General features: G+C 40.8%; 8 protein-coding genes across 8 annotated transcripts; 5 read left to right on the forward strand and 3 right to left on the reverse strand.

The window, feature by feature from the left end:
- Window positions 1-326: 326 nt before the first annotated feature.
- EAE98_009051 (uncharacterized protein) lies at window positions 327-2907 on the forward strand. Its single transcript, XM_038956672.1, has 5 exons — window positions 327-577; window positions 631-1497; window positions 1563-1689; window positions 1805-2168; window positions 2483-2907. Exons 1-5 carry the CDS (start codon window positions 488-490, stop codon window positions 2550-2552), a joined length of 1518 nt encoding a protein of 505 aa, XP_038807042.1. The 5' UTR covers window positions 327-487; the 3' UTR covers window positions 2553-2907.
- Window positions 2908-10108: 7201 nt separating this feature from the next.
- On the forward strand, window positions 10109-12615 carry EAE98_009052 (uncharacterized protein). The gene is made up of 4 exons (XM_038956673.1): window positions 10109-10399; window positions 10771-10850; window positions 11009-11879; window positions 11939-12615. Exons 2-4 carry the CDS (start codon window positions 10799-10801, stop codon window positions 12219-12221), a joined length of 1206 nt encoding a protein of 401 aa, XP_038807043.1. The 5' UTR covers window positions 10109-10399; window positions 10771-10798; the 3' UTR covers window positions 12222-12615.
- A 653-nt stretch (window positions 12616-13268) lies between these two features.
- EAE98_009053 (uncharacterized protein) lies at window positions 13269-14891 on the reverse strand (the record flags this gene model as incomplete). The annotated part of the gene is made up of 2 exons (XM_038956674.1): window positions 13269-14241; window positions 14884-14891. 2 exons carry the CDS (start codon window positions 14889-14891, stop codon window positions 13269-13271), a joined length of 981 nt encoding a protein of 326 aa, XP_038807044.1.
- Window positions 14892-15544: 653 nt separating this feature from the next.
- On the reverse strand, window positions 15545-17086 carry EAE98_009054 (uncharacterized protein; the record flags this gene model as incomplete). The annotated part of the gene is made up of 1 exon (XM_038956675.1): window positions 15545-17086. One exon carries the CDS (start codon window positions 17084-17086, stop codon window positions 15545-15547), a length of 1542 nt encoding a protein of 513 aa, XP_038807045.1.
- A 183-nt stretch (window positions 17087-17269) lies between these two features.
- Window positions 17270-19243, forward strand: EAE98_009055 (uncharacterized protein). Its single transcript, XM_038956676.1, has 5 exons — window positions 17270-17678; window positions 17742-18200; window positions 18253-18929; window positions 18980-19069; window positions 19120-19243. The coding sequence occupies exons 1-5, from the start codon at window positions 17516-17518 to the stop codon at window positions 19213-19215; spliced, it is 1485 nt and encodes a 494-aa protein (XP_038807046.1). The 5' UTR covers window positions 17270-17515; the 3' UTR covers window positions 19216-19243.
- A 671-nt stretch (window positions 19244-19914) lies between these two features.
- On the forward strand, window positions 19915-21558 carry EAE98_009056 (uncharacterized protein). Its single transcript, XM_038956677.1, has 3 exons — window positions 19915-20732; window positions 20799-21079; window positions 21144-21558. The coding sequence occupies exons 1-3, from the start codon at window positions 20090-20092 to the stop codon at window positions 21300-21302; spliced, it is 1083 nt and encodes a 360-aa protein (XP_038807047.1). The 5' UTR covers window positions 19915-20089; the 3' UTR covers window positions 21303-21558.
- A 468-nt stretch (window positions 21559-22026) lies between these two features.
- On the forward strand, window positions 22027-23707 carry EAE98_009057 (uncharacterized protein). Its single transcript, XM_038956678.1, has 4 exons — window positions 22027-22634; window positions 22689-22839; window positions 22905-23185; window positions 23276-23707. Exons 1-4 carry the CDS (start codon window positions 22134-22136, stop codon window positions 23408-23410), a joined length of 1068 nt encoding a protein of 355 aa, XP_038807048.1. The 5' UTR covers window positions 22027-22133; the 3' UTR covers window positions 23411-23707.
- Window positions 23708-24344: 637 nt separating this feature from the next.
- On the reverse strand, window positions 24345-26171 carry EAE98_009058 (uncharacterized protein; the record flags this gene model as incomplete). The annotated part of the gene is made up of 6 exons (XM_038956679.1): window positions 24345-24383; window positions 24437-24690; window positions 24758-25786; window positions 25834-25891; window positions 25986-26006; window positions 26058-26171. The coding sequence occupies 6 exons, from the start codon at window positions 26169-26171 to the stop codon at window positions 24345-24347; spliced, it is 1515 nt and encodes a 504-aa protein (XP_038807049.1).
- Window positions 26172-26232: the final 61 nt, after the last annotated feature.

Genomic DNA, 26232 nt, shown 5'->3' on the forward strand with positions numbered 1-26232 from the left:
CTACACGAATTTAGAAATAGAAATTATGCCAAGAGTGTATAAGCGAATGAAAAGAGAGGAACTAGACCTTTGTAATATTTATTGAATTTTGAGGGGAACTCCACACAGAAGGAGAAGTTGGGAAGATGGAGAGGAGAAGTATATATTGAGTATTTTCTTTTATACTTGAGATATACGTACAATATATTCACTCATATACGTTTGAGCTGTTGAAAGTGTTGTGTTATTCACTGCCACCCACACCACTATCTATCGATTAATGCTGGAATGATTTTTTTACATACACTACCGTCTGATATTCGTACTCTTATCAAGGTATATTGCTTGTGTTGCGTTTGCCAATGCCCATGCCCATGCCAATTTTTCCTTCCTGTATGTCAATCAATGTCCGGACTCGCGAGTTCGCCTCTATCTGGATCGGATTACCTGGCCAAAAAAGGAGTCATCACGTGAATTGACTATTTTCCAATGAATTTGAAACATAGGTATGGTACTTGAGCTTACAGTAGAGTTGGAGTTATCATCTGAAGTCGAGATAATCATCTGTTTGTTTGAGATCAAATATGTGAATGAGCATGCAGGTATCTGTCACTCTGAAGTATTGATCAAATCACTAATACCTTGAGATAGTGGAAATATCTTGCTTACAATTCAGTAATTAGGCTACACAGAGTTCTGTCATTCAGATTCATCAATTCATCAATTAAACACTTTTCTCTGCAATCACCAAAACAATACAAAATGTCTACAAGACGATCAGCTCGTTTAAGTGCAGCTTCTATTATCACCGAGAAACTATCTGCAACTACGTCTGCTTCTCCTATGGGGAAAACTACCAAGGCTATCATTGGAAATGGCCCAACAGGAGCTAAGGTGAAAGCCAGCAGGAAGAGAAAGGCTGTATCTTCAGAGATACCAGATTCTTCACTACTTCCCATACTATCAAGCCCCCCGAAAAAGGAGGCTATATCTCCAGAAGAATCCGAACCTTCTCTGCCTCCCATGAAACCAGACCCCAAAAAGAGGAAAATTGCTTCGAATGAATCGTCCGAGTCCCTATCCACCAAAAATGCACCTATATCAACCCCAAAGAAAAAGAAGACCTCTCCAATTCTTCCACCTCCAGTGACTCCCACTCCGGCAGCTATCGGGTCAATGTCTAGTCCTTATAAAGACATTGATGATAGTATGCCTCCACCTTCTATTCCCGTTGATCGTCTTGCAGTTCTTAATGGAACAAATGCTCCCTTGGTAACACCTGAAACTCATCGACTCCTTGCCAATAAATCTATGGACGAAGTATCTCCGTCGAAGCTACCTTCAGTAAAAGTATCAACCTCCGATGTTTTGAACAAAGCTATAGAGCACTTGATCAAAGTTGAGCCCAAGTTGAAGCCAATCATTGAGAAACACCCATGTAAGATGTTCTCCGCTGAGGGGTTAGCTGAAGAGATTGAACCGTTCAGGGCGTTAGTCAGTGGGATTATATCGCAACAGGTAGGAAAGATCTTAGAAACAAACAATTTTTTCTTCGTATATGTATAGTCCTGACATGGAATTAGGTCTCTGGTGCAGCAGCCAAATCTATCAAGGCTAAATTTGTAGCTCTCTTCAATCCCTCTGATTCAGATCCATCCGCTCATACATTTCCTACCCCTTCTGCTATTGTAGCTACTGACATAGCTAATCGTGAGCACAATCCTTTACTTATACATTATCTCCAACCTCAATATCTTCATACTCCTACCCATTCAACTTACCTTTCTAACCCTCTTTTACCTCCCCTTCTCACTAACAAACTCAGTCCGCACCGCCGGCCTCTCTCAACGAAAAGCCGAGTACATCTCCGGTCTCGCCCTCAAATTCACCAGTGGCGACTTAACTACCCCCTTCCTTCTCACTGCCTCCTACGAAGAAGTTTTCGATTCCCTAATCCAAGTACGTGGTCTCGGTAAATGGAGCGTCGAAATGTTTGCCTGTTTTGCTCTCAAACGTCTAGATGTTTTCAGTACTGGAGATCTAGGAGTTCAAAGAGGAATGGCTGCGCTCGTTGGAAGGGATGTTGAGAAATTGAAAAAAGCGGGAAAGGGAGCAAAAGGGGGTGGAAAATGGAAGTATATGTCGGAGAAGGAAATGGAAGAGATGGCTGAGAAGTTTAGTCCATATAGGTGGGTTTTTTTATGGGCTCGTTTTTGTTGTTCTCTTGGGTGAGATCTCCAGCGAGTCCAAACTCTATCCAATTGCCATGCGAATACTTCACTTTTGTATCTTGATGATGTGTGACAGTTCACTCATCCGAAAATTCAGATGCCATATTTCTATTTAAGTCCCCTCTCAGTTCTAGACCTTCTCCTTGCCCTCGGTATCTTGTTAGCTCACAGAATTTACGCACGAGAGTTCCATCTGCGCTCCGTATCCTGCCTTCATAGACTCCCACAATTGTCGATTGAGCCTTGTTACAAAAAGCTAACAACACTACCAGGACTATCTTCATGTGGTACATGTGGCGAGTAGAAGATACTGATATCACTACCCTTGAAGAATATTCTTGATCTTAGAAGGTTGTGCATGTATACAACTGCACATTGCAGCATACACTACTGGATACTATCCAGAGAAAAGGGAAGAGATAATTAACCTCCTTGATATGAATAGGAAGATTAATGAATGGAGTTTTCATGGAAATACAGCTTAAGGTTATGGAAATTTGACGATAGGACTCAGGATGCGAAGTCAGGACAAATTGCAAAATACAGCACACTGAAAGGGGATAATGTCATCTTGCAATTCATACTTTAATGTCTCGGTACACATACGCAAGATTGAAATATACAATATCACAAACAGCGCCAAATGCTTTTCTCACTATTGTATAGTACAGATCCAGACTCTTAATCTTTCTATTGATAAGTCACATTTTATACTGTTCAATTGATAATTATTTGCGTTGTCGTATACATACCTATCTAAATACATCCACTTAGTCTTGAGTCCTCATATGTAAACTCAATTCACTTCCACCCCCTGCCCCCTATAGTCTGTGGTGCGTTGCTTCATTATCCTCTTTCACACCTCACACACCTCACACACCCCATTCTATCCTTCATCTCTCATCTCTCCACAAGTATACCATTCCTAAAACAGCCAACTCAGTCACTCCAATCCACCAGATATGAATACATATACACACACCTCCAATAAACCATATCATAATAGTATGGATCGAGGCCAGAACTACATACATAGTGACTAACGAATATAAACAAAGAAAATCACAACTCCCGAAATATCGACGCAATGGGCACGATACTGGATATCTCAAACTGATTGTAAAGAGAGGGGAAGTTGTAATGTATTCAGATAATGTACGTAACGAAACGAAACGAGACCAGACCAGACCAGACCAGACCAGACCAGACCAGACCAGACCAGACCAGACCAGACCAGACCAGACAAGATGCGACGAGATGAGATGAAACAAAACGGTTTTTGTATCCGGTGTTTGACGCATTAATACCTAGGTATCTACATACTTGCATATTCGATGTTGTGGATGTATAATGGTAATATGCTTATGTGTGTGTCTTGACAGGTGCAGTATTCATTCTACATGTGTAGATATGCAAGTATCAGCAACATTGATATCGAGAGCCACGAGCAGTGTTCTAGAGCATCGTGAATGGAATGTCAAATTTTGTTTCTCTATCCATTTAGCATTTCACTTTCAATTCATCCGTCTGTGTATCTGCCTACTCTTCCCAATGTTGTCCTGGAGAGAGGGAGGGGGAGAGGGAGAGGGAGAGATTCCCTACAACAACTTGATAATCACCATCTTCATCTTCATCTATCCATCTGTCCATCTATCCATCCCCTCACAATACCAACATCATACCCACCTACCCACCCACCAATTGAACGAATCCAGCTCCGGTACAACACATAATATCCATAAATCAAACCGAACAAAATAGAACAATATACATATCCACACATCCAACCACACATCCAACCACCCAGCAAGAAACATTTCCGCTGTACATTCTATATGCGCTCAATCACAACCACAACCACATGATACAAAATGAATATATCCGCTGTACCTCGCTGTGTACAGGAGCACATGACTTGATATGTACATACATGATACATGATACATGTACATGTACATACTATATCTAAATACTTAAAGATACAGATAGTACATGCGTATACACATACATATCATCCATCACTTGACATTCGTTTCGTTCGTTTCCAATTCTGCATTCTCCATTCTCCATTCCCAATTTCCAATTCCCAATTCCCAATTCCCATTCTTGATCCCAATCTTAATTGTTCATCCATCCACTCATCCATTCACTCATCCATCCACTCACCTAACAATTCCGCATAATACCTAGGTAGATACCAAGTACAGAAGGAGATATACCACCTACCTCCCCACCCACCCAAATCCAAGCTCAGCATACAAGTAAGTACCTACTATTTACAAAATCAGTACAGTACAGTACATACATACATATACATGCATAACCCCATCCAAATGACCATCAAAGATCTCCATGCGACATATGTCCGCATACATACATACATATTGAACTCTAGACACAAATATGTCGTGTACCCAGGTACCTAATATTTTTCCATCACCGAATTGCCTTACTCTGCCTTGGCTACATATGCATCACATTCTATACCATAGCATAGCAAGTATGAAATAAAAAGACAAGACAAGACAAGAAATGTACCTGTATCCCATATTTATATCCACCTCTATATAAAATTCCAATCATGCCAGTCGATCAATAGATAGAAAGACAGACAGAAAGACAGATAGATATAGACCGGACTAGACTCGGTACTCACCGGATAAGTATCTATTTGGTAGGTATATTTCCCCAAGCGTTAATATTCTCGTTTCCTTCCAACCTTCAAGCCTTATCTACTTATATTATTAGTCTTTTATTTTCTTCTTCATCTTCTTTTGTTTTTAGCTTTTAGTCAATCAATCGAGTAGATATCCCTAGGTACCTACCTAGATATACGTATAGTAGACTGTATTTCTCTCCTCCCCTTAAAACAAATACCTAATGATCCATTCATCTATAAATCAAATCTCCTAAAAATTTCTTAAAAATCCATTCATAATCTTCAAAAGAAGAAGAATATATATACATATACATAAGTGTATACTTTATATACGGAAAAATGAATTATTCATTAATCAACTAATTAATCGATCAATAAAAACAAAACAAAATAGATAAGTAAGTAAAAAGAGAAGTAAAGTACTCTGAGAAAACCTATATATACTTTATACGAATATACAAGGGCATATTTTTGATGAGAGCCCGGATTAAATTTAAGCAAATTTCCTTATCAAAATTATACTTTATTCCCTATTTTTATAAATATGATATAATTAAAATAATCTTTATAAAACTTTGAAATTCACACCGATTTTAAATATTTATTGAATAATTATTTTGATATTAATTTTATTGATTTTAATAAAAGATTTAATTAATAAATCTTATATAGAATTTCAATCTTTGAAATAAGTATTATTTTTTATAATAATTTTAAATAACAATAATTCCTCTTAGATTTTAATTAGTTTAGAAAAGTTTATAAAGAATCTAAAATTATTATAAAATTATATATTAAAATCTATTTATATATAAAATTTTAAATACATAATAATATTAATTAAATTAAATATTGAATTCTAAAATAAATGATTTTTAATATGAAAAGTACTTGTATACAGACTCAGGCCCTCATTAAAAACAGCCCTTATAATCGATCGATAAAAACAAAATAAAACAGATGAGTGAGTAAAAAAAGGAGTAAAGTACTCTGTAAAAATCTATATACTTCATACGAGTATACGATATAGATGATGGGTTATTTATATCTCTCATTTATTTATTTAATAATCTCGAATCTCGAATCTCGAATTATTTCATACTCTAATAAATAGTAGATAGATAGTAGACCTACTCGAGTCATTACGACTTAGGGTTCGTTCGGATCGATTTTTTATTTTATTAGTGAAATCTCTAATAATAATAAAATGATAAGGGGTTTGAAATATTGAAGCTAATATGTATTTAGATGAAGCTAATATATTTGGAATAATATTGGGATATGTAAGGTTGAGTTGAAAATGAAGAAGATAATGCTTTTTCTCAAATATATTTGCTTAATTAGATTTCAAAAGTTGTTGTTAGTTATTGTATGAGAAAAGTTGAGAAAATTTGTTATATTTGTTATTTTAAGATTATTTAACTCAATATTTTATTAGTTCAAATATTATGTTTATTTCGAAATATTTTAGTTACATATTAGATCTAATATAGTCTAATATATATTGAGCTCAATATTATGTTCGATAAACACTATATTAGGCTAATATATTAGTCTAATATCCAAAAACAAATCGATCCGAACGGGCCCTTAGAAAGATAGAAATAATAATTCGTTATAATAACGCGTATAGCTGAAGACTCTAGAGAGAGTACGTATAAAGTATAGGATTAATTTTATATATATACGAAGGGAATATATAGGTGTATATATAGATAAGTATGTAAATAGATATAACTATATATATAAACGAATAAACAAATTGTTAGAAATTAGATATTAGAGTTTTTAGAACCTAAGGCTTATAGAAAGAGAAAAGAGAAGAGGAAGATAATTAACTTTCGAGTAGATATATAGAATAGTTTACTAGTATATTATAGTTAGATATCTATACATCTATTCTATATATATATTCAAAATACTATAAATAAATTCAAAAGAAAAAAATCGAATTTGAAGATTTCTCAATCAAATTTCAAGCTACGATTTTATATTATATTATATCATCTATCTGAATATCTATTTATAAATATCAATCGTAACTATAACTATTTAAAAATAAAATCACTCTATAATAATTAATTAGAATAGATTCTCAAAATAAGTATAAACATAATTTTCTAAATTATCTATTAATAAATATTCTTAGGGATTTAATCTTGATTTTTGATTATAAAACGAGTAAAGTAGAGTATTTTATTTTATAATTAAGAATTCTTTTTTAATTTGTAACTTATAACTTACTATTATCTAGGTACTTATATTATATTATATTATATTATATTATATTATATTATATTATATTATATTATATTATATTATATTATGTTATATTATATTATATTATATTATATTATATTATATTATATTATACTATATTATACTATATTATACTATACTATATAAAAACAAACAAAAAACAATATAAAAATATATAATTTAAACAAACGAACAACTAAACAACAAACAACAAGTAAAACCAAGACTAACTCATTTTATAAATCTACCTCGTATAATTCGTATTCTCCCGTATCCGTATATTATCTACCTAGGTATATATCGATAGATACCTATCTAGACAAAGAGAGAGGCGAATAAGAAAGAAGAAAGAAAGAAATGTAAAAAAAGATCTTTATATAATAATATAATAAATATAGTATTAAATCTTAAAGAAAAGAATGAGATAATTTCTCCTCGCCTCCCTCCCCTCCCCTCTCAATTCCAGAACATTTTCAAATCTTACTTTCAAATCTCAAATCTGAATCTCATCCCGATTCCCCGTATTGAAAATAATAAAATACCTAAAATCTAAAATCTCGAAAAGAGAATAAAATATCTACCTACCTATCTATCTATCTACCTATCTATCTACCTACCTATCTACCTACCTATCTACCTACCTATCTACCTACCTTTCTACCTATTTATCTATCTATTTATCTACCTACCTACCTCTATCCATCAAATTCGTACCTAGTATTCAATGTTCATTCATCTATCTATCTATTCATCTTTCCATCTATCCATCCATCCATCCATCCATCCATCCGTTTATCCGTCTGTCTCGACTTAGGAACGAACGAACAAACGAACGAATGGTTGTTGCTTAAGCTCGCTAGCGGACGAGGCACTGTAGCTACCTACATAGTTCACAGTAACAAGTAACAAGTTACAGCACAAAACTTCACTACCTACCTACCTAGGTATTCATGCTGGCCGCATCTTGAATCTTGTATCTATCCACTGTCCACCTATTCATAATTCATAATCCATAATCCACAATCCACAATCCACTACTCAAGTACCCAAGTCCTCATCCTCATCCTCATCCTCGCCTTGGAACTACAAAATCAATTACTCGAGTACATACACATACATACCGGTACGGTAATCAACATCATATCGAACAATAAGAAGGGAACCTTGGAACCTTGGAAAAGGAATACAGAATACTCCGTACTAGGTTGACTACACTACCTATCTAGGTGTTAGAAAAAAGAATTGGGGAAGATCCATTTATCAACTCATCGAACCAATCATGCATGCATGCATCGAGCCATCTCGGACCCAAGATGTACGGAGTCGAACATCCCAAATCATTTTCAGGGGTAATCTTTGGTCTGCTTGAAATCTTGGACTAACGTTGAGCACTCGGACCAAGGTGCATCAGAGTGATTACGAGATGCTTGTCACTTGCAGGAGAAATAAAATGGCAAATGATGTCTAACTTGATTGAGATGAGTTTAATTTTCATAATTGATAGAGTAGGATTGGATTGTTGGTAAACAATTCCATTGTTCAAGATGGAGTTTGGCCACGGATGAATCGTAATGTTTTATCCGTCAAAGATACATTGTAGTATGGGTATGAAGGAGGTCATGATCGTAAGAGGTATATGTAGTTGACTGATTACCTAGTATATAAAATCCATAAACTCTGAAGCATTCAAGCGTTGGAGAAAAGCTATTTATATGATTAGTATAAGACAAGAAGTCTGAGAGAAGCAGAGTAAGGTTAAGATTCCTATGTCTATATTAGGTAGTTAGACGTTAGAAACTCCTTTGGTATGAAATAAGAATACCGGTCGGTACCCAAGGGATATCGTAATCATCACCAAGGATCAATCTAAAACCACCAGGCCAGCGATCAATCCATTGAAACTCCTCATCCAAGTTATTTTGGATGAATGATGAATGATGAACGATGAACGATGAAGCGTCTTCACAGTACATGAGAGATTCGTCCTGGACAACGAATCCAAGATCCACTAGTGACTGATTTACCTACCTAGTACCGTATACACTTTCACCAGCCAGTAATGTTATGATGTTGGATGGTGTAGTGCATCTTCCAAGAGTCGTCCCTGTGCCGTACGTCGTACTATGAAAAGGAAGAGGTTCTCAAGCCATTCATTGGAATGATGCGCAACAATCCTAGAGACTGATACTCCTCAACGTATCACTCGGTGGTTTTAACTCAGTCGTAATCATCCAGATAACAAGATAACGAGATGATATAGAATCCCACGAAGAAGATATTCATTTGATCTTGAGATTCAATAGTGGAAGAAATGTGCTGTGAACTGTACCCTTTGAACAAGGTCAACAAGAAGAACAACAAGCTTTCCACCATGTACTGGTCAGGTGTAACTGGAAGTAGTATGTAGGTGGTAGGTATGATTGTGATGTGCTGATATTCATCCACTTCTTCATTTCCGAGTCTCCATAAAAAGTAGATTCGTACCTAGCTAGGTAAGGGTCGTTGGCATGGGAAGTGGACCGGGAGGTATTCACATTTGTATTATTAGATCCATTGAGATCACATTCAGATGGATAATGACCTAATGAAGGCTCCAGTGATGAGTAATACTACCTAGAACGGACTAAAGGGGAATAGACTAAAGTTCTAGATCCTTTTATATACCCGCGGTGCACCGACCCGTACCTACCTAGATAGCGAGCTTTTACCAAGTAAAGGAAACTAAAACAAGCAAGAGCTTTTGCCGAATCGGGTAAGAGATAAACAGGAATACTCATACCAAGCGTCCCTCGCAGCCAATCACATCTCCCGTGACCTCTTTTAACTTTCGTAACTTTTTCAAACTTCACTCTCCTTCACTAGGAACTCACGACTAAAACAAGCCTCTCGTACTAGGATCCTCCCCTTTTTTTATGAGTGACTAGGGATTTTGACCACTTCCGGCCGCCCTGCCAACTTCTGAGGGAAGAAATAGAATTTCATTTGATTGGATTTCATTTCCTACGCCTGTAACCTTTTTGAAGAAAAAGCCACCCACTTCTTTTTGGAACCGGATTCCTTCTCTCTCTCTTCGAAAAAAGTTCATATCGTCGTCTTCTTTCCCATTGCTTTCTTTCCACCACTTCATTACTGTCGTTAAGATTCTATCACTCACTTACATTAATAATATTCAAATCGCACTCAACAATCCGACACGCACAGAAGGATCTATCTACGTATAATTGTCGAAAAGAGAAAGAGTAATTTCATCAACATCAATCAAATCAAAAGGGTGAGTCGATTTCTTGAAAGCTTTCCATCATCATCATCTCCTTCCTCTTGGATGAATGAGAGTATACATTCACTTCCAGTCATTTCGATCATCACTCATTACAATAATCGGTCAATCCATCCATCAATTCCTTCCTCCGTCACATCTCTCGTGTATTTGATTGTTTGATTCCTTCCCTTCCTTCCTTCAACAAGTTGGTTCTTGCATTTGCACCTCGCTTTCAAATTTCTCGCACCACCTTCTTCAGGAATTCGGATCATTAGCCACTTCGTCCTCCATTGAACAATCTTCCAACTTCATCCCAAATTTATTCATCTTCGATCAACACTTTTTGCATTCTTCTTACCAAAATTGAACTAACAATTGCGAAGTCACTGTAGAAGCTACTTCAAATCAACCATGTTCTCCAAAGCCCTTCTCCCGGCTCTCGCAGTCGTCGGCACTGTTTCTGGTAAGTTTTCAATCTTTCATCAATACATTCAGAGGTTGGATACTGTGCATCAAGGGGCACCAGGAGAGTAATCAATTCGATCTGTGGTGCCTCGTAATGTAAACGGGAGAATGGCGAATCAAGATAATATAAATACTAACAGACGTTTTTCCATTTAGCTGCTACAACCGCCTCTGTTTGCTCCCAAGCAACTGCCACCATCAACAGTGCTGCTGATGCCACCGCTTTGGCCGATTGCAAAACCATCTCTGGTGACGTTGTCATCAGTACTACCGCATCTGGTACCATTCAACTCAATGGACCTGAACATATCGAAGGTAGCTTGATGGTCGAGAACAACGGAGCCATTACATCCCTTTCAAGTACTTCTCTTACCACCATTGATGATACTTTCGGCTTGAGCAATTTGACTCTTCTGTCTACCCTCCAATTCTCCGTCCTTGACACCATTGGAACGATCAACTGGGCTGCTCTTCCAGCTCTCCCAGCTCTCACTTTCACCAATGCCGTTAGCACCGCCAAGAGTGTCACCATTACCAACACCTTCTTGAGCACTCTCGATGGTATCAACTTGAACACCGTTGACACCTTGAACATCAACAACAACAACCGTCTCAAGACCTTCAGCACCCAAGTTGGAAATGTCACCACTCTTCTCAACATCGATTCCAACGGAAAGAACTTGGATGTTAGCTTCCCTAACTTGATCTGGGCTGCCAACATGACCTTCCGTAACGTCTCCAGTGTCAGCATTCCATCTTTGGCCGTTGTCAACGGATCCCTCGGTTTCTACGAGAACTACTTCACCAGTCTCAATGCACCAAACTTGACATCCGTCGGTAACACTGCCAACGGACAAGGTGGATTGGCTTTCGTTGCTAACCCATCCCTCGCCAACATCACCATTCCTATGCTCGAGACCGTTGGAGGTGCTTTCCAAATTGCCAACAACTCTGCTCTTGATGCTATCAACTTCCCAGAGTTGACTCAAGTTGGAGGTGCTATTGATTTCTCTGGAAACTTCACCACGTAAGTTCTTGAATGATGCAAACTCGTATTGTGAGGATTAGCTAACATTATCCTTCTAGCCCTGAATTGCCAAAGCTTAACGACGTTAAGGGTGGTTTCAACATGCAATCCACTACCTCCATTGACTGCAGTGGATTCAAGTCTGAGCATGACAGCGGTAACATCCAAGGTACCTACACTTGCAAGACCACCGCCAATGCTCAATCCGGAACCGGAACCAGCTCCAGCTCTTCCTCAAGTGCCTCTGCTTCTTCTAGTAAGGGTGCTGCTGTCTCCTACGGTGTTAACGAGGCAGTCATGGGTGTCTCCGTCATCGGAGGTTTCTTGAGCATGTTGTTGTAAATCATTGGGACGTCGGCGTTTTTCCTTTAATTATCACATTAGACCTAATATGCCACGTTCTCTCTGTTTTACATGACTTTTCATAAGCTTTTGAGCGGTTTTCACCTTCATTAGGATCATTAGGGGCGTGTGCTTTGCATATCAGTTGCTGTCGAGGTTGCTCTACTTGTGCACCTGTCACACTGATGGTATACAGAAAAATTCCATGAAGTTATTTAAGGGGATGGGTGGGAAACATTAAGCTTTTGAGAAGAGAGAATCCGAAATTGTACATTTGAATATTGTTTCCCTGGAATTGAGAAGTGCAGAGAATAATAATGAATCTCTTTTTTAAACCATAATACTATAATGTCTGTCTTTATTTGTTACATGACCTTGTGTGTTCTCGACCTTGCCAAGTTTTGATGTGATTTAATAAATCGGTAATTGTAAGATCTACCGTGTAGTGTATCATGAAGTTAATTAGAATGCGGGTCGTCTCGATCCTTGAGTTGATTAGTGTGGGTCTTGAAATAAATATCAGGACTGTTGTGGATGTGAGTGAGTGTGAGTGTGTTATTGGAGATTGATATAGATATTGAGATTAATATCGATATTCTTGGTATATTAAGTTATTTGTTTTATGTTTTATGTTTATATACTTTTATGTTTTATGTTTATATGTTTTATATTTATATTTTCATATTTTGTGATTTGTGTTTTGTGTTGTGTTTTGTGTTGTGTTTACTAGGTACTTTATTGATTATAATTTTTAGTAGGTATTTAGTAGGTATTTAGTAGGTATTTAGTAGGTATTTAGTAGGTATTTAGTAGGTATTAGTAGGTATTTAGTAGGTATTTAGTAGGTATTTAGTAGGTATTTAGTAGGTATTTATTTAATAGATAGGGAGTGGGAGATGAGGAGGGGGAGATGGGGAGGGGGAGATGGGGAGATGGGGAGATGGGAGATGGGAGATGGGGAGATGGGGAGATGGGGAGATGGGGAGATGGGGAGATGGGGAGATGGGGAGATGGGGAGGGGGTTGGATTTATGAATGGGGTTGATAGTTACAGAGTGGAGTGAAGGGGCGGGAGTTGCTGGCTTGCTGGCTGGGCCTTGCTGGCTGGGCCTTGCTGGCTGGCCTTGCTTTCTGGCTGGGTGCGTCCTGCCTGGGCCTTGCTTTCTGGCTGGGTGCGTCCTGCCTGGGCCTTGCTTTCTGGCTGGGTGCGTGCTGGGCGGGCCTTGCGCTTGCGCTTGCGCTTGCGCTTGCGCTTGCGCTTGCGCTTGCGCTTGCGCTTGCGCTTGCGCTTGCGCTTGCGCTTGCGCTTGCGCTTGCGCTTGCGCTTGCGCTTGCGCTTGCGCTTGCGCTTGCGCTTGCGCTTGCGCTTGCGCTTGCGCTTGTGGCCGCGGCCGGGGTTTGGGTGCGTGGGTGGTGCTGGGTGCTGTGTGGGTGGGTTGCTCGTTGGGTGGTGCTGCCTGGCTGGTGCTCGGTCGTGCTGGCTGCGTGGGTTGCTGCCTGGCTGCGTGGGTTGCTGGGTCGTGCTCGGTGGTGCTGCCTCGTCCCTGCGTCGGTCCTGGTTGCTCTCGCTGGGTGGTGCTCTGGCCCTCTCTGGCTCCTCGCTCCTCCCTGCTGGCTGCTTTGCTCTTCGGTCGCTCCTTGCCCTCCGTGCTGGGCGCTTCGTGCTGGCGCCTCGCGCCCTTGGCTCTCGTTCGTCGCGTGTCTTGTCTTGTTCTGGCGGGGCGGGCCTGCGGCGGCCTGCCGCGGGGCTTGCGGCGGCCGGCGGCGCGTGCGGAGGACTCGGCAGCGTGCGGCCCGGCGGCCGGCGCGGACCCCGCGCGGGGCCTCCGCTGCACGTGGGGCCTCTCGCCCGCGCCGCGTGCGGACCCGCGGCCGGACGCGGGGCCTGCGACCGCGCGTGCGGCCGGCGGCCTGCGCGGGGCTCCGCCGCTCGCCGCGGCCTCGCCGCAGCTTCGCCCCTTGGCTGCGCCCCGTTAGGCTCGGCCTCATCTCCTCCCATCGCTCGGTCCGATGTTGTGCTCCTTGTGTACGTAAGTACTCATCAGGTCGGATCGGTCGTGTAGTGTAGTGTAGTGCAGGTAGAAAGGAAAGGTGGAAAGGAGAGGAAAGGGATGAGAGGAGAGGAGAATACCGAGAGTGGTGAAGAAAGATAGGAGAGGAAGGGCGAGATGAGGCGAGGTGAGAAGAGAAGAGAAGAGAGAGATATATGCTGATAGACGGATGGTGAAGGGGAAGAGGTGAGTAGTGAGTGATAAGTACTTTGGAAGAAGGAGTGGAAAGGAGGAGTGGAAAGGAGGGAAGGAGGTGGATGGGTAAAGCAGTTATATTGTACCTAGGTAGGTATAGATGGATTGGTAAGTTGATATGGGATATGAATGAATACAAGATGAGATGAGATGAGATGAAATTTTGTAGAAAATATAGATTAGTTAGTCAGTTAGTCAGTTAGTTAGTTAGTTAGTTAGTTAGTTAATCAGTCAGTTAGTCAGTCAGTTAGTCAGTCAGTCAGTCAGTCAGTCAGTTAGTCAGTCAGTCAGTCAATCAGTTAGTCAGTCAGTCAGTCAGTTAGTCAATCAGTTAATTAGTCAGTCAGTTAGTAGTTAGTCAGTTAGTCAGTCAGTCAGTCAGTCAGTAGCTAATCAGTCAATAATATACAAACAAACAGATACATAAACAGGAAATATAAACAAGTAATTCAAGAATCTAGAATCTAGATATCCATATAAAATCACTTAGAAGGATTAGATGGATTAAATAAGATGAGTTTAACTTGTATAGAATAATACAATATAATAAGATGAGATAAGATGAAAGAAAGAAAGAAAGAAAGAAAGAATGGAAGATTGAAGCTAGATAAACATTGGAAGTTGGAAGGTGGAAGGTGGAAGATGGAGGATTATGGGTTAAATTTAAATAGAGATCTCGATAGGATGGTTTGTGTGATGGATGGAGGGATGGAGGGATGATATGGAGAAACCTACCTAGCTTAGAACGGATCTTGCGTTTGTAGTGACGCGCAGATTAGAAAGATAACGAGGATTGATGGGTAGAGGGACAAAAGATGAATGAGATGTGATGAATAGGGGGAAAGATGTACTCTGGTAGTGTACTCAGTGGCAGGCAACTATTCATGCACTATTCTACTGTATCAGAGAGGTTCGAATTTCTTGAAAAATTTCATTGAATTCTAACTAAAAAAAACATGCTCTGAAATCAAAACACAAGTATGTGTATTAACGAAAACGAAATTTGTAGTACATCTAGGAACACATCTGCATAAAGATATTATCCCCTTAAACGGATTGGAAAGGTAGCCAGATAGCTCTACAATTTAGCCTTAGGTTGCTTAAGCATTGTATCTGCCACTATTCTCCTTTGAATCTTTCCTGTAGCTGTCTTTGGCATGACATCCGAAAAGTATACCTGTTTTGGCACCTTGAACTTGGCCACTTTATCCGCAACCCATTGCTTCAACTCTGATGCAGTCAACTTTTGATCTGGCTTCAATACAATAGCAACACCAACATCTTGGCCATACATTTCATCGGGTATAGCAAAGCTGACAGCTTCGGAAACAGCAGGGTGACGGGCTAGAACATTGTCTAGCTCAATAGGAGAGATTTTCTCGCCTCCTTTATTGATAAGTTCCTTAATGCGGCCAGTGATAAACACATATCTATCTTTATCCATTTTTCCTTGATCACCAGTTCTGAAAAATCCTTCTTTGGTAAATGACTCCTTGTTGGCTTTCTCATTATTGAGATAACCTTTCGTGACGTTCTCGCCGCGAATAGAAATTTCTCCTTCAGAACCAATTGGAACTTCCTTACCCTCGCCATCGAGAATTCGTACTTCAACTCCTTGACCAATTCCCACAGAGCCAGGTTGACGTTTTCCGGGTGGAAGAGGATTGGATGTCATTTGATGGGACGCTTCTGTCATGGCGTAGGCTTCAAGGACAGGAGCATTGTATGTTTCTTCCAGAGCGTGGAAAGTGGTTGGAGACAGAGGGGAAGAACATGATCGGATGAATCGAATGTTGGGTTTGGTGGTGGGTGGTGGATTCTTCAAGAGAATCTGATGAATAGTTGGAACAGCAGTATACCAATTTGCTTTGTGTGTAATGAAATCGGTCCAGAATTCTGAAGCAGAGAACTTAGGGGGAACGATGACAGAACCACCGGACATCAATGGAGCTAGGAAACCCGCTAAAAGTCCATGAACGTGAAATAGAGGCATAACGAGCATGGTACGATCCGCAGGAGTAAGCTTGTATGTAGCTTGTATGTTTTTCATAGTTGTAGTGAGGTTCCTGTGTGTCAATGGCACAGCCTTTGGTCTTCCCGTCGTTCCACTGGTATGTAAAACTAAAGCAACATCATCTGGTTGCGCCTGCTCAACCTTTTGATTTCCTTTCCCCTTCAATTTTCCCTCATCCTTAACATCCAAAACAACCTCACTGCCATTCCAGTAACATTCTGCAATAGCCGCATTATATTTTCTTGCAGCCCTCACAGCAGGTCCATCTTTCTGAAACGAATCCTTGGGAACGAGAGCAACTGCTGAGCTCAAATCATCAATATAGAATTCGAATTCCTCTTGCTTGTATGCGGAGTTGAGAGGTGCAGCAATTCCTCTTTGCCATGATGCTGCTAAGAAGGCAATAATGAATTCATAGGTATTTGGTAGAGCAATTGATACTGCAGCTTGTGGTGTGACACCAAGCTTGGCGAGCTTCTTTTGAAATGAGGATATCTCGGCGGTGAGCTGTTTATAGGTAATCGTAAGAGGTTGCTTTCCTGGGACAATAATTGCTGTGGTAGTATTGCCAGTGGAGAAGGAATTGGCGAGGGTAGCAGCAGACATCTTGGCCTGCGTGGGTTCGTAGACGATGGTTGGTTGAGACGACGATAAGTACAAGGTATGAAATAGAGCCAAGATCAGAATGTAACTTGAAGAATCCGAAGAATTAACGAATGAGGTATAAAATTTCAAATATCGTCGTTTTGTTTAAGTTAGGATGGAAGAGAAACTTGATTGTCACGTATGAGATTAATAAGAACCATTCCCAGACTTTCTAAGCTTTCCGAGCTCGCAAAGGTTCCGCGCCTCTCCTTAACTTCTTATCCACGGCGTCCTTACCTTATCGGACAGAAGCTCCTCGTCACCTGACTTTGGTGACATCTACCAGGTACAGCCTTATGCGCCAGGCTGTGGTTTCGCAAACAACTGAAATTCAACATTCAACGGCCTCTCCATTTGACTACTTTTCTTTTGCATGGTTAATATATCAATATGTCTAATCCTCCCAATGCTACTCCTGCACGGAATGGGCTTTCTCTCTATGCAAACTTGTTAGATCCATCATCGAGTGATACACCCGGCTCTATTACCAAAGGACCTGTGGTTTTCAATTCAGTGGAAGATGAAGCTTCTAAGAAACCCCAAATTGATGCTGGTATGCTATGAATGATTTGAATTCAATCTACGTTTCTGCGCAGCTCACTCAATTTTTGAATAGCTGCCCTTAGATTTCAACCCACGAGGAGACCACAGCTTTCTCAAAAGCCAAAAGCGAAATCGACATTCCCAAAAGCTGCCATTGCCAGTCTGAATGCCAATGAACCGAGCAAAGTAGTCGCGAAGACTACCACATCCAATACTGCCAAACCTACTTCTAAGAGCACCTTGGCCGATTGGGCCGCTGACGATGATGACGTGAATGGATTCTATGTTGGAGAGAAAAGGCAAAGAGGTGGCAGGAAACGAAGGAAGAAGAATAGGGAAGAGCAAGCCGTCGCGCAAGATTGGGACGATATTTACGATCCTTCGCGGCCAAACAACTACGATGAATATAAGAATAGTGATGAGAAGGTTCGAGAGGTACGAGAGTGGAAGGATAGACTTTATGCTCATAGAATGGCGCGGAAGACATCAAGCGATAGTGATGACGAGGAATCATATCGTCCAAAGATTGGTAGTAAGTGATCTCTTTTCATGCTTCTTTTTCTCATGGGACTAATGATTTTCAGACCAATTTGCCCCGCCTCCGAATTATTCATTTGCTCCACCCCCAATTGATTCTCCTCCTAAGAATCGTTCAAAGTCCCCACAAAGTGACTCTTATAGCCCTACTCTTGGGGCAGAATCTAATCCACCTCCTCCACCTCCCGAAGATCAGCCATTACCTCCACCAGTACCATTGACAGGGGCTATTTCCAGAGCACCAGTGCGATATAACCTACCGCCGGCGCCAAGTGATCTTCCAGCTTCGGAAGCAGAGCTAGATAAAGCTCTTGCAGACGAAGCAGACGGGGAAGATGAGGGAGAAGCTGATGAGAATGCGCCAAAATCACTTCGTCCGGGTCAAAAAGGGTTTGCAGAGCGTCTAATGTCTAGATATGGCTGGAGTAAAGGTTCAGGACTGGGGGCCGATGGTTCTGGTATGATTACACCTCTTCAGGTCAAACTTGACAAACGGAAGAAGAAGTCCGATGCAGAAGGCGGCGGGTTTCGCGATGCGGGGGGCAGAGGAAAGATCATTGGTGGTAAGAAGGTTGTTAAGGAGGAGGAAACAGGCAGATTCGGACCGATGTCAGAAGTCATTGTGCTGCGTGGAATGGTAGATAATATGGATTTAGATGAGGAAGTAGAAGGATCAGGGGATGGGGGTCTGATGCAGGAGATCGGGGATGAATGTGGTGAAAAGGTATGTTCAATTGTGGCAATGGCTGAAAAACATCCACTAACAAGCTTTAGTATGGACGGGTTGAACGAGTCTATATCGATAGGCAAAGTGCCCCAGCAAAAGTTTTCGTCAAATTCACTAATCAGTTATCAGCTCTGAGGGTACGTAACTCAATTGCCACTCTTTTATTGACTGTAGCTAATCTAGACAGGCTGTTAATGCACTCGAGGGGCGTATATTTAACGGGAATACCATATCAGCTTTGTTTTATGATACGGAAACTTTTGAGAAGGGTATCTATGAATAGATAATTACATTTTGTTCACAAATCAATGATTTCCGCAGTTCTGTTTTGTCTTACTGTGCATTATTGCCTGATTGTTGCGCAAATACATCCATGGGTAGTCCCGTTGCATATCATCTCGGCTTCGATCTTGTCACATTTTTCTCATCTTGCATATTCATTCATCGGAACAACATGGTCGCCCGGATAAGCGTCCTTGGCGATCAACCTCCAGCTGGTAAAATCAAGAGTGATGTAACGTGGCTTCGGGATAGTGATTTCAAGAGAAGACCAATACCAACAATGCCTTCGTCAATCTGCAGCTGGACCCTAAGATGAGTACTACTGCCCAATCGGAATTGTATTCCTATAGTTTCAATTTCTAGTTTGTTATGTCATCGAATGTGTTTTGATATTGTTTTAGTATTTCGGTTAAATTACATGAAATGTACTACTCCTTTCAATTTGAATTACCAAGAAGAATGAACAAAGTACATTAAGAATAGAAAATCAATATTCTGTTGTATATGGAATAGATTGGAGGGCTTCACATAAAACTTTCCTAGCCTTGAATGATTTCTCGATTTGATCGTAGTCTTGGCACTACAGCGTCTCGTAATTATGATTGCTATTGTGTTCCACAGGTGTAGCAATTCCATAGCTCACATCCCAGCCTTTGTTGCACCATATATCTTATGCAGCCTCTCCCCAAAAAGGTTAGGAAGATACAAGGGCAACCTCAAAAGTTGCAATCTTTTGATATATCTATTTCTACTATTTTGGAGTCGACATTTCTCGTTCACAAGTTCCATTGAAGAGCATTCTCTCGTTCATCAACAGTTCGCTGCTATCAGGCCTCGAAAGTTCATATTCAATTGGTACCATTCATTTACCTAAAATGTCGAATTTCACAGACACTTCAACCTTTTCCCCAGCGCCATCTTGCGCGTTACACCCTCGTTCACCTCTGTTATCTGGGATGTCTGATCACACGTTGGGTGTAATTCTGCCCACATTGGTCTACATCATTGGGAGTGTAGTCTTTTACATCGTCAATGAGCTTGAATTGTTTAGCAGCTATCGCATCCACCCACCGAAGGAGGAACTACATCGAAACCGCGTGTCAAAGCTGGGCTGTCTTCTTGTTGTCATTCGTTATCATGTTATACAGATCGTGATAGGAATACTTCTCACTTACAACAACGAGCCGGAGCTTGTGGAAATTGGGGGCTGTGAAACATATCAGTGGGTGCGAAGGGTTAGAAAGTGTCTTACGGTCATCCCTTGGGCATTGACATTGCTCGGTTTAGATACTCAAGGACTCATATCGAAATTTGGCAAAACACCTTTGCTATCACATATTTCGGCAAACAGTTATGAGATATCATCAAGCCCGACATTTACTGCCATGGAATGGAACTTGGCGCGTATCATAGTTTCTTTCGCGATTCCAGCGATACAGTTCTTCGTGTATCTCGCAATTGTTGATACATGGATCTATTTTGCACATCGTCTCTGCCACATCAACAAGACTCTTTATCGTTCGTACAGGATCTTCTTTTTGTAAATCCTTTCACTCGAATTTTTCTGATTGAAAATTTTTCTAGGGATTGTACATGCTCAGCATCATCAACTCTACGTTCCTTATGCTTATGGAGCCGTGTATGCCCATTGGCTCGAAACTCTTTTTATGGATATATTGAGCTTTATCTTAGCAAACGCCATTTCAGGAATTTCAGTTCGTCAGGGAATGGTTGTGACATCGCTAGCGACGTTAAAGACCATTAGTGATCATTGCAATTTTGTATTTCCATGGGATCCTTTCGGGTATATCAATGGAAACAATGCAGCATTTCACGATTTGCATCATCAAAGTTGGGGTCTCAAGGTCAGTGAAATCTCGGGTCTTGAGACAATTTTGTTTCTGGAGATACTAACACGAGTCTACCTAGTATAACTATTCTACATACACGGTATTTTGGGATAAATTCTTTGGGACCGAATGGACTGATACTACAGGGGCGGACATGCGTTACGCTCGAACTCGCGAGTTAGTCAAAGCTCGCAGGGAGACAGACGAGGTGACAATCGTGCACCCGAAAGCGGCGTAGAGGAGATTTAGAATATCTACCTCCGGAGATAAAGCATCTTGTGCCTCGGTGTCGAAAATATATATGGAGGGGTTACCTATTCTTTGTAGCCAATGTGCCCAGCAGTTCAGACTGCAATTCAATTTGAATTCGTCAGATTTTGAATCTTGGAGAACGTTTTAGTCATTCTGATATAGTTGTTATCTTAGATAGATAGTAGTCAAAAGTTTTTCAGCTTTGAAAATCAATACAGTGGTTAGGATAATTTCAATATTCAATAGTTCCTGTTTGCTGGGCTGCAGTCCGGACTACCGAAAACACTGCACACAATGTTCATGACTTCCATTAACTTGTAGCTCAATCTTCTACTGATGGACTACTATACCCGTTTAATCAAGCACGGAAAAGATACCCGTCTTGTTTGGGCATAGCGCTGGGTTGTCACACCTGATTAGTTTTACTAATTGTGTGCCGCGTTTCCATCGTCGTGTCGGTTAATGACCCCTGATATTCGTAACCTGATATTCGTAAACAATATTCTTGAATGTGATGAGCAATGCAGCCACAAACAAGTCGATACAGCTGAATCATACAGGTGCATACTATGAGCGCCACCATGAATTTTCTCTTGTCGACGTAACTTAAGTATGCATTGCTACAAATCGGGACAATGTTAAATGCACTTATCATGGTTGTGCTGTGAATACAACCGGGCAACAAAAACTACATGGATATGGCTCACTGAGCATTTCTGCTATAAAATAGTATTTCAGTTTGAGTTTCTTGGAGTCTCAACTAAATCTCTCCAGCGTTGAAGCTTTTCTCACATCGTTGGTACAGCTATCACTCAGAATGGATACTCCAATGACCAATACCTCTTCCTTCACCCCCGCCTATACGGTGTCATCTCCTCACCTTTATCCTCGCCCGCCTATGTCCTCTCACATCTCAGACTTCCACCTTACCCTCCTACTTCCCGTTTTAACATACTGGCTCACTGCTCTCTTCTGGTCAATCATCTCATATTATGATATCTGGTCTAGCTACCGCATTCATACACCAGCCGAAATCGAAAGTCGCAATCGTGTCACAATCCCCCAAGTCCTGCGCTCTATTCTCGGACAGCAGCTATTCCAGACAGCATGGGGACTGTTCTTAGGCTATTGTGTTCTTGGAACTCAAGAGATGGTAGGGTCAGAGGATTATGATATTGCTATGTGGGCGGAGAGGGTTGTGAAAGGATATTCCTGGATACAGTGGAGCTTGAGGATGAGCATGATGGGCTTGGGATTGGATCTTGCGAACTCCAAAGGGTCTTTGCATCTTCCGGTCCGTGTTAATATCACTACGTCTGTAAGTTAATTTATCTGAACTTATCATCTTCGACAATGGCTGATGTGTGCAAAGGATGGAAGAATTATTGCGTGGGAAATGGTAGTCGCGCAAGTGATATATTGGCTTCTTGCACCTGCAGCTCGATTCGCGATTTGCATCTTCATCAGCGATGCATGGCAATATTTTGGACATCGTGCTTTTCATGAAAATAGATGGCTATACCGTACGTATCATAATGTTGTCTCTCGAAAATCTTTATCAAATTGCTAACCTATTCCGGCTCATTAGGAAATGTTCACTCCCTACACCACCGCGTCAACGCACCTTACGCATTCGCTGCATTTTACAATACTCTTACCGAATCATTTATCATGGATACCTGTGGAGTCAGCGTTGCGTTTTACTTTTCCGGACTTCACCTGCGTGAAGCTTTGGTCTTTTCTATCGTCAGCGTGTTGAAAGGCGTCGATGATCACTGTGGATACAGACTCCCATGGAATCCCATCCAATGGTTGGGCGAACAAGATACTTCGTTTCATGATATCCATCACCAGACTTGGGGTGCTACCGTAAGTTGCTGATTGTCTCCTGTAACTCCTTTGATGATAAACTGGGCTTAGACTTGGAAAATTAAAACTGACTATTGGTTCAATGAATAGACAAATTACTCGCAGGTTTATACAACATTCTGGGATCATGTTTTGGGAACGATATCTAGAAAAACTCCGGAGGAGATAGAGGAGCTTTACAAGAAGGGAAGAGAGAATGCGGAAAAGGCTAAGAAAGTCAATTGATTTTTAAGAATAGAGAAGAATGGTGCGGGACGGGTTTAGAAAGCCGATTATGGTGAGATGGTGCTTGAGGATTGAAGATTGAAGATTGAGGGCGGAAAAAGTTGATGGCATGCAAACAAAGTCGATGGATGTTTGAGTGGGGTGTTTTCCTTGTGTCTAATTTATGGTGATATTTTATATCTTAAGATTTTTTGTACTAAATATGGGTCATGGAATACTTCTCTTTCGTATTGTTCAGCTTAGTCTGTCAAAAGCAGAATAAAGGTCTTATTAATCATACTACTCCAATCTTGATTTCTCTCCAAGATATCGTCAGAATGTTTGGTTCGGTCGTTCAAATGCTTGTTCTTATCTTATGTGCACTGTACGTGTTACAATGACTTGTAGCTGAAGTCGGATTTTGAAATTACTGGTATGCTAATAAATCTCTCAGTGCTAAACCAAGAAAATGACGTATTGCGAAGAAAATACTGTTGGGAATGAGGAAGGATTAATGAGACATGGCGTTGCCACATTCCCATCTGTGTTCAAATGGATTTTATATAAAATTAAGGGTACATTTCACAAGTACACATGTTTTACCTGTCTCACTCCATAACCTGTAGTATACTCGCACAAGTACCGACAGTGTAGATGTGAAGTACAACATTGCTTACACAACAGACGTATTTTTAATTAGATGACAAATTACATTTAAAACTTTTGGTGTTTCTCGCACAGAGCTAGAGATTCAAAGAAAACTTAGATACATGTATGCAACGAACAACGAAAACGAGCGACAGAGAGATGCGTATTGTATATAGATCGGGCTGGAGAGAAAAAGTAGGAAATTTCCATTTAAAAAGCAAGGTTTTTGACACATACATAATGCCAAATATTTACCGAAGAGAGTGGTTTTATCTTCAGTCTATGCAAGGCTCACAGTTCTAACTTTCTACTCTTCTCGAAATAGATAGCCTCCAGTGAAAAACAGCTGTTGTATAATTAGCGAGATTCTCTGAAACGATTGAGAAGAAATATACTTACACATGGAATCGCACCAGTTAGTGAGAAAATGCCCATGGCTAAAGTCATAGCCTTCCAGCCAAATTGTGTAATCAACGCACCAGCGAATACTGGACCAAATATGGTAGCGGCTGCCATGGAGCAATTGAAAAGAGCATATGCCTGAGCATAAGCTCCGCCAGGACCAAATTTTCCTGGATTGGCGATCTCGATTTCTCCAACTACTAGAGACAAATCTGCGGCAACAGGTGCTACAATAAGAATAAGAGTACAACCTAAGGATCCAGATTTAGTAAGCGAACACAAATCATTGTGAGAAGAGAGGAGTTGAATAATTCATACCGCAGATAAACAATAAGACGCACAAAAGAATCTTTTGCTCATCTGTATCATTATCGACAAGTCGGAGAAGAATCAATGGCACTGCTGTGAGAGTACATCCAGCAACCGCGATCCAACGGGGACCTAGACGATCAGATAATGCACCGACCAGTGGACCTCCAAGTCCTGGGATAGCTATACACAAAAATATGAGACCAGCGGCAAGAGAACTCCAATGAAAGGTCTCTTTGACAAACAATGCGAGAACGCTGTCAAAAGTAGCGAGAATAGAAACGTTAACAAATATACCGTATATGGCGGCAACAACTCTCGGCGAACCGAGCAAGGTAATGACCGGTGGAAGACTCCAACCCTTAGATTCTCGTTTTCTGTTTTGTTTTCTATTTGGAAGAAGAGCGCTGGATTCGTCATAGTTAGGTATCCCAAATCCAGGAGGGGTAGAATTCGCGGTGTTGGAAGACTGTTCCCAACTATCGATGCTCTCCGAAGTATTGCTTTGAACCTCATGTTCTGTGGTATAGGTTTGAAAGGTTCCGTTGCCTTCAACTGTTGGCACTTTGACACTCTTGCCGAGGTATTTTTCGGCTGTCCGTTTCTCGATCATAAACATACGCAGTATGATGTCGATAACGATGAGTCCAGCAGCCATACCAAACACAGCCATATAGCCGGCCTTGTCATAAACAATGCCTCCAAGCAGAGGGCTGATTATGAGGCCAACACTGGAACATGACAAAGCTGTGCCCATCCACTGTCCAATATTTTCACTTCCAACAGTGTCAACTAATAGAGCGAGTCCAACGGTGTATACGATCGCAGCCGAGAATCCTTGGAACATTCTGCTAACTACAAGAAGCCATGCCTTCTTTGCAAACCCAAATAGTAGAGTTGCAGCCGCGAGGATAAATAAACCAGCAAAGTAGGTAATAGATCTATCGGCAGTATGGTCCGCGAGCCATCCGCAAATTGGAGATCCGACTACAATAGCGGCACCGAAGACCGCGAATATGAATGATGTCCACCATTGCACTATCTTCAATCAGCGAGTGATTAAGTCTCGAAGTTTTCTTACATACCATCTTCTTCCGGCACGCCCGATCGTTCTTGTAGACTGAATGGAAGAACGGGGACTACCTATTCATTGTCAGTACAACTTGGCATAGATTCGGCCACTCATCTTGTAGCATTATCTATATGAACGGTATGAACGATGAGACGGGGTGCTTACAACACCATAGAGGAAAGCATCCTAAGTCACGTTAGATATCAAAGACAGTACGGATCATCATTTGAAGCTTACTGTGAATATGGCACAGCACACTGTGGTAAGAATAAACCAGTCAGAGGATCGATGTTTAAGAAGCCATGGAACCTTCTGAGGCTTTGAGCTTGCACTCTCGATATCGGCTGTCATCTTCAAAATTTTCCGGTTTGATAATTTGATTCAGTATGGACAGAGACAGAGACAAGTTTTC

This window comes from Botrytis deweyae (genome assembly GCF_014898535.1).
Source record: "Botrytis deweyae strain B1 chromosome Unknown BDEW_025, whole genome shotgun sequence".
Taxonomy (NCBI): domain Eukaryota; kingdom Fungi; phylum Ascomycota; class Leotiomycetes; order Helotiales; family Sclerotiniaceae; genus Botrytis; species Botrytis deweyae.

What these genes read in the sequence shown, in the direction of transcription:
- EAE98_009051 (XM_038956672.1), top strand. Translation starts at nt 488, where the DNA reads ATGGTACTTGAGCTTACAGTAGAGTTGGAGTTATCATCTGAAGTCGAG. An exon ending in AGCTACTGACATAGCTAATC is followed by an intron (nt 1,690 to 1,804) that starts GTGAGCACAATC and finishes TAACAAACTCAG; the next exon opens with TCCGCACCGCCGGCCTCTCT. An exon ending in GAGAAGTTTAGTCCATATAG is followed by an intron (nt 2,169 to 2,482) that starts GTGGGTTTTTTT and finishes CAACACTACCAG; the next exon opens with GACTATCTTCATGTGGTACA.
- EAE98_009052 (XM_038956673.1), top strand. Translation starts at nt 10,799, where the DNA reads ATGTTCTCCAAAGCCCTTCTCCCGGCTCTCGCAGTCGTCGGCACTGTT. An exon ending in AGTCGTCGGCACTGTTTCTG is followed by an intron (nt 10,851 to 11,008) that starts GTAAGTTTTCAA and finishes TTTTCCATTTAG; the next exon opens with CTGCTACAACCGCCTCTGTT. An exon ending in TTCTCTGGAAACTTCACCAC is followed by an intron (nt 11,880 to 11,938) that starts GTAAGTTCTTGA and finishes TTATCCTTCTAG; the next exon opens with CCCTGAATTGCCAAAGCTTA.
- EAE98_009055 (XM_038956676.1), top strand. Translation starts at nt 17,516, where the DNA reads ATGTCTAATCCTCCCAATGCTACTCCTGCACGGAATGGGCTTTCTCTC. An exon ending in ATATCGTCCAAAGATTGGTA is followed by an intron (nt 18,201 to 18,252) that starts GTAAGTGATCTC and finishes AATGATTTTCAG; the next exon opens with ACCAATTTGCCCCGCCTCCG. An exon ending in GGGATGAATGTGGTGAAAAG is followed by an intron (nt 18,930 to 18,979) that starts GTATGTTCAATT and finishes AACAAGCTTTAG; the next exon opens with TATGGACGGGTTGAACGAGT.
- EAE98_009056 (XM_038956677.1), top strand. Translation starts at nt 20,090, where the DNA reads ATGTCGAATTTCACAGACACTTCAACCTTTTCCCCAGCGCCATCTTGC. An exon ending in CATCAACAAGACTCTTTATC is followed by an intron (nt 20,733 to 20,798) that starts GTTCGTACAGGA and finishes AAATTTTTCTAG; the next exon opens with GGATTGTACATGCTCAGCAT. An exon ending in ATCAAAGTTGGGGTCTCAAG is followed by an intron (nt 21,080 to 21,143) that starts GTCAGTGAAATC and finishes GAGTCTACCTAG; the next exon opens with TATAACTATTCTACATACAC.
- EAE98_009057 (XM_038956678.1), top strand. Translation starts at nt 22,134, where the DNA reads ATGGATACTCCAATGACCAATACCTCTTCCTTCACCCCCGCCTATACG. An exon ending in GTGTTAATATCACTACGTCT is followed by an intron (nt 22,635 to 22,688) that starts GTAAGTTAATTT and finishes ATGTGTGCAAAG; the next exon opens with GATGGAAGAATTATTGCGTG. An exon ending in TGAAAATAGATGGCTATACC is followed by an intron (nt 22,840 to 22,904) that starts GTACGTATCATA and finishes CCGGCTCATTAG; the next exon opens with GAAATGTTCACTCCCTACAC.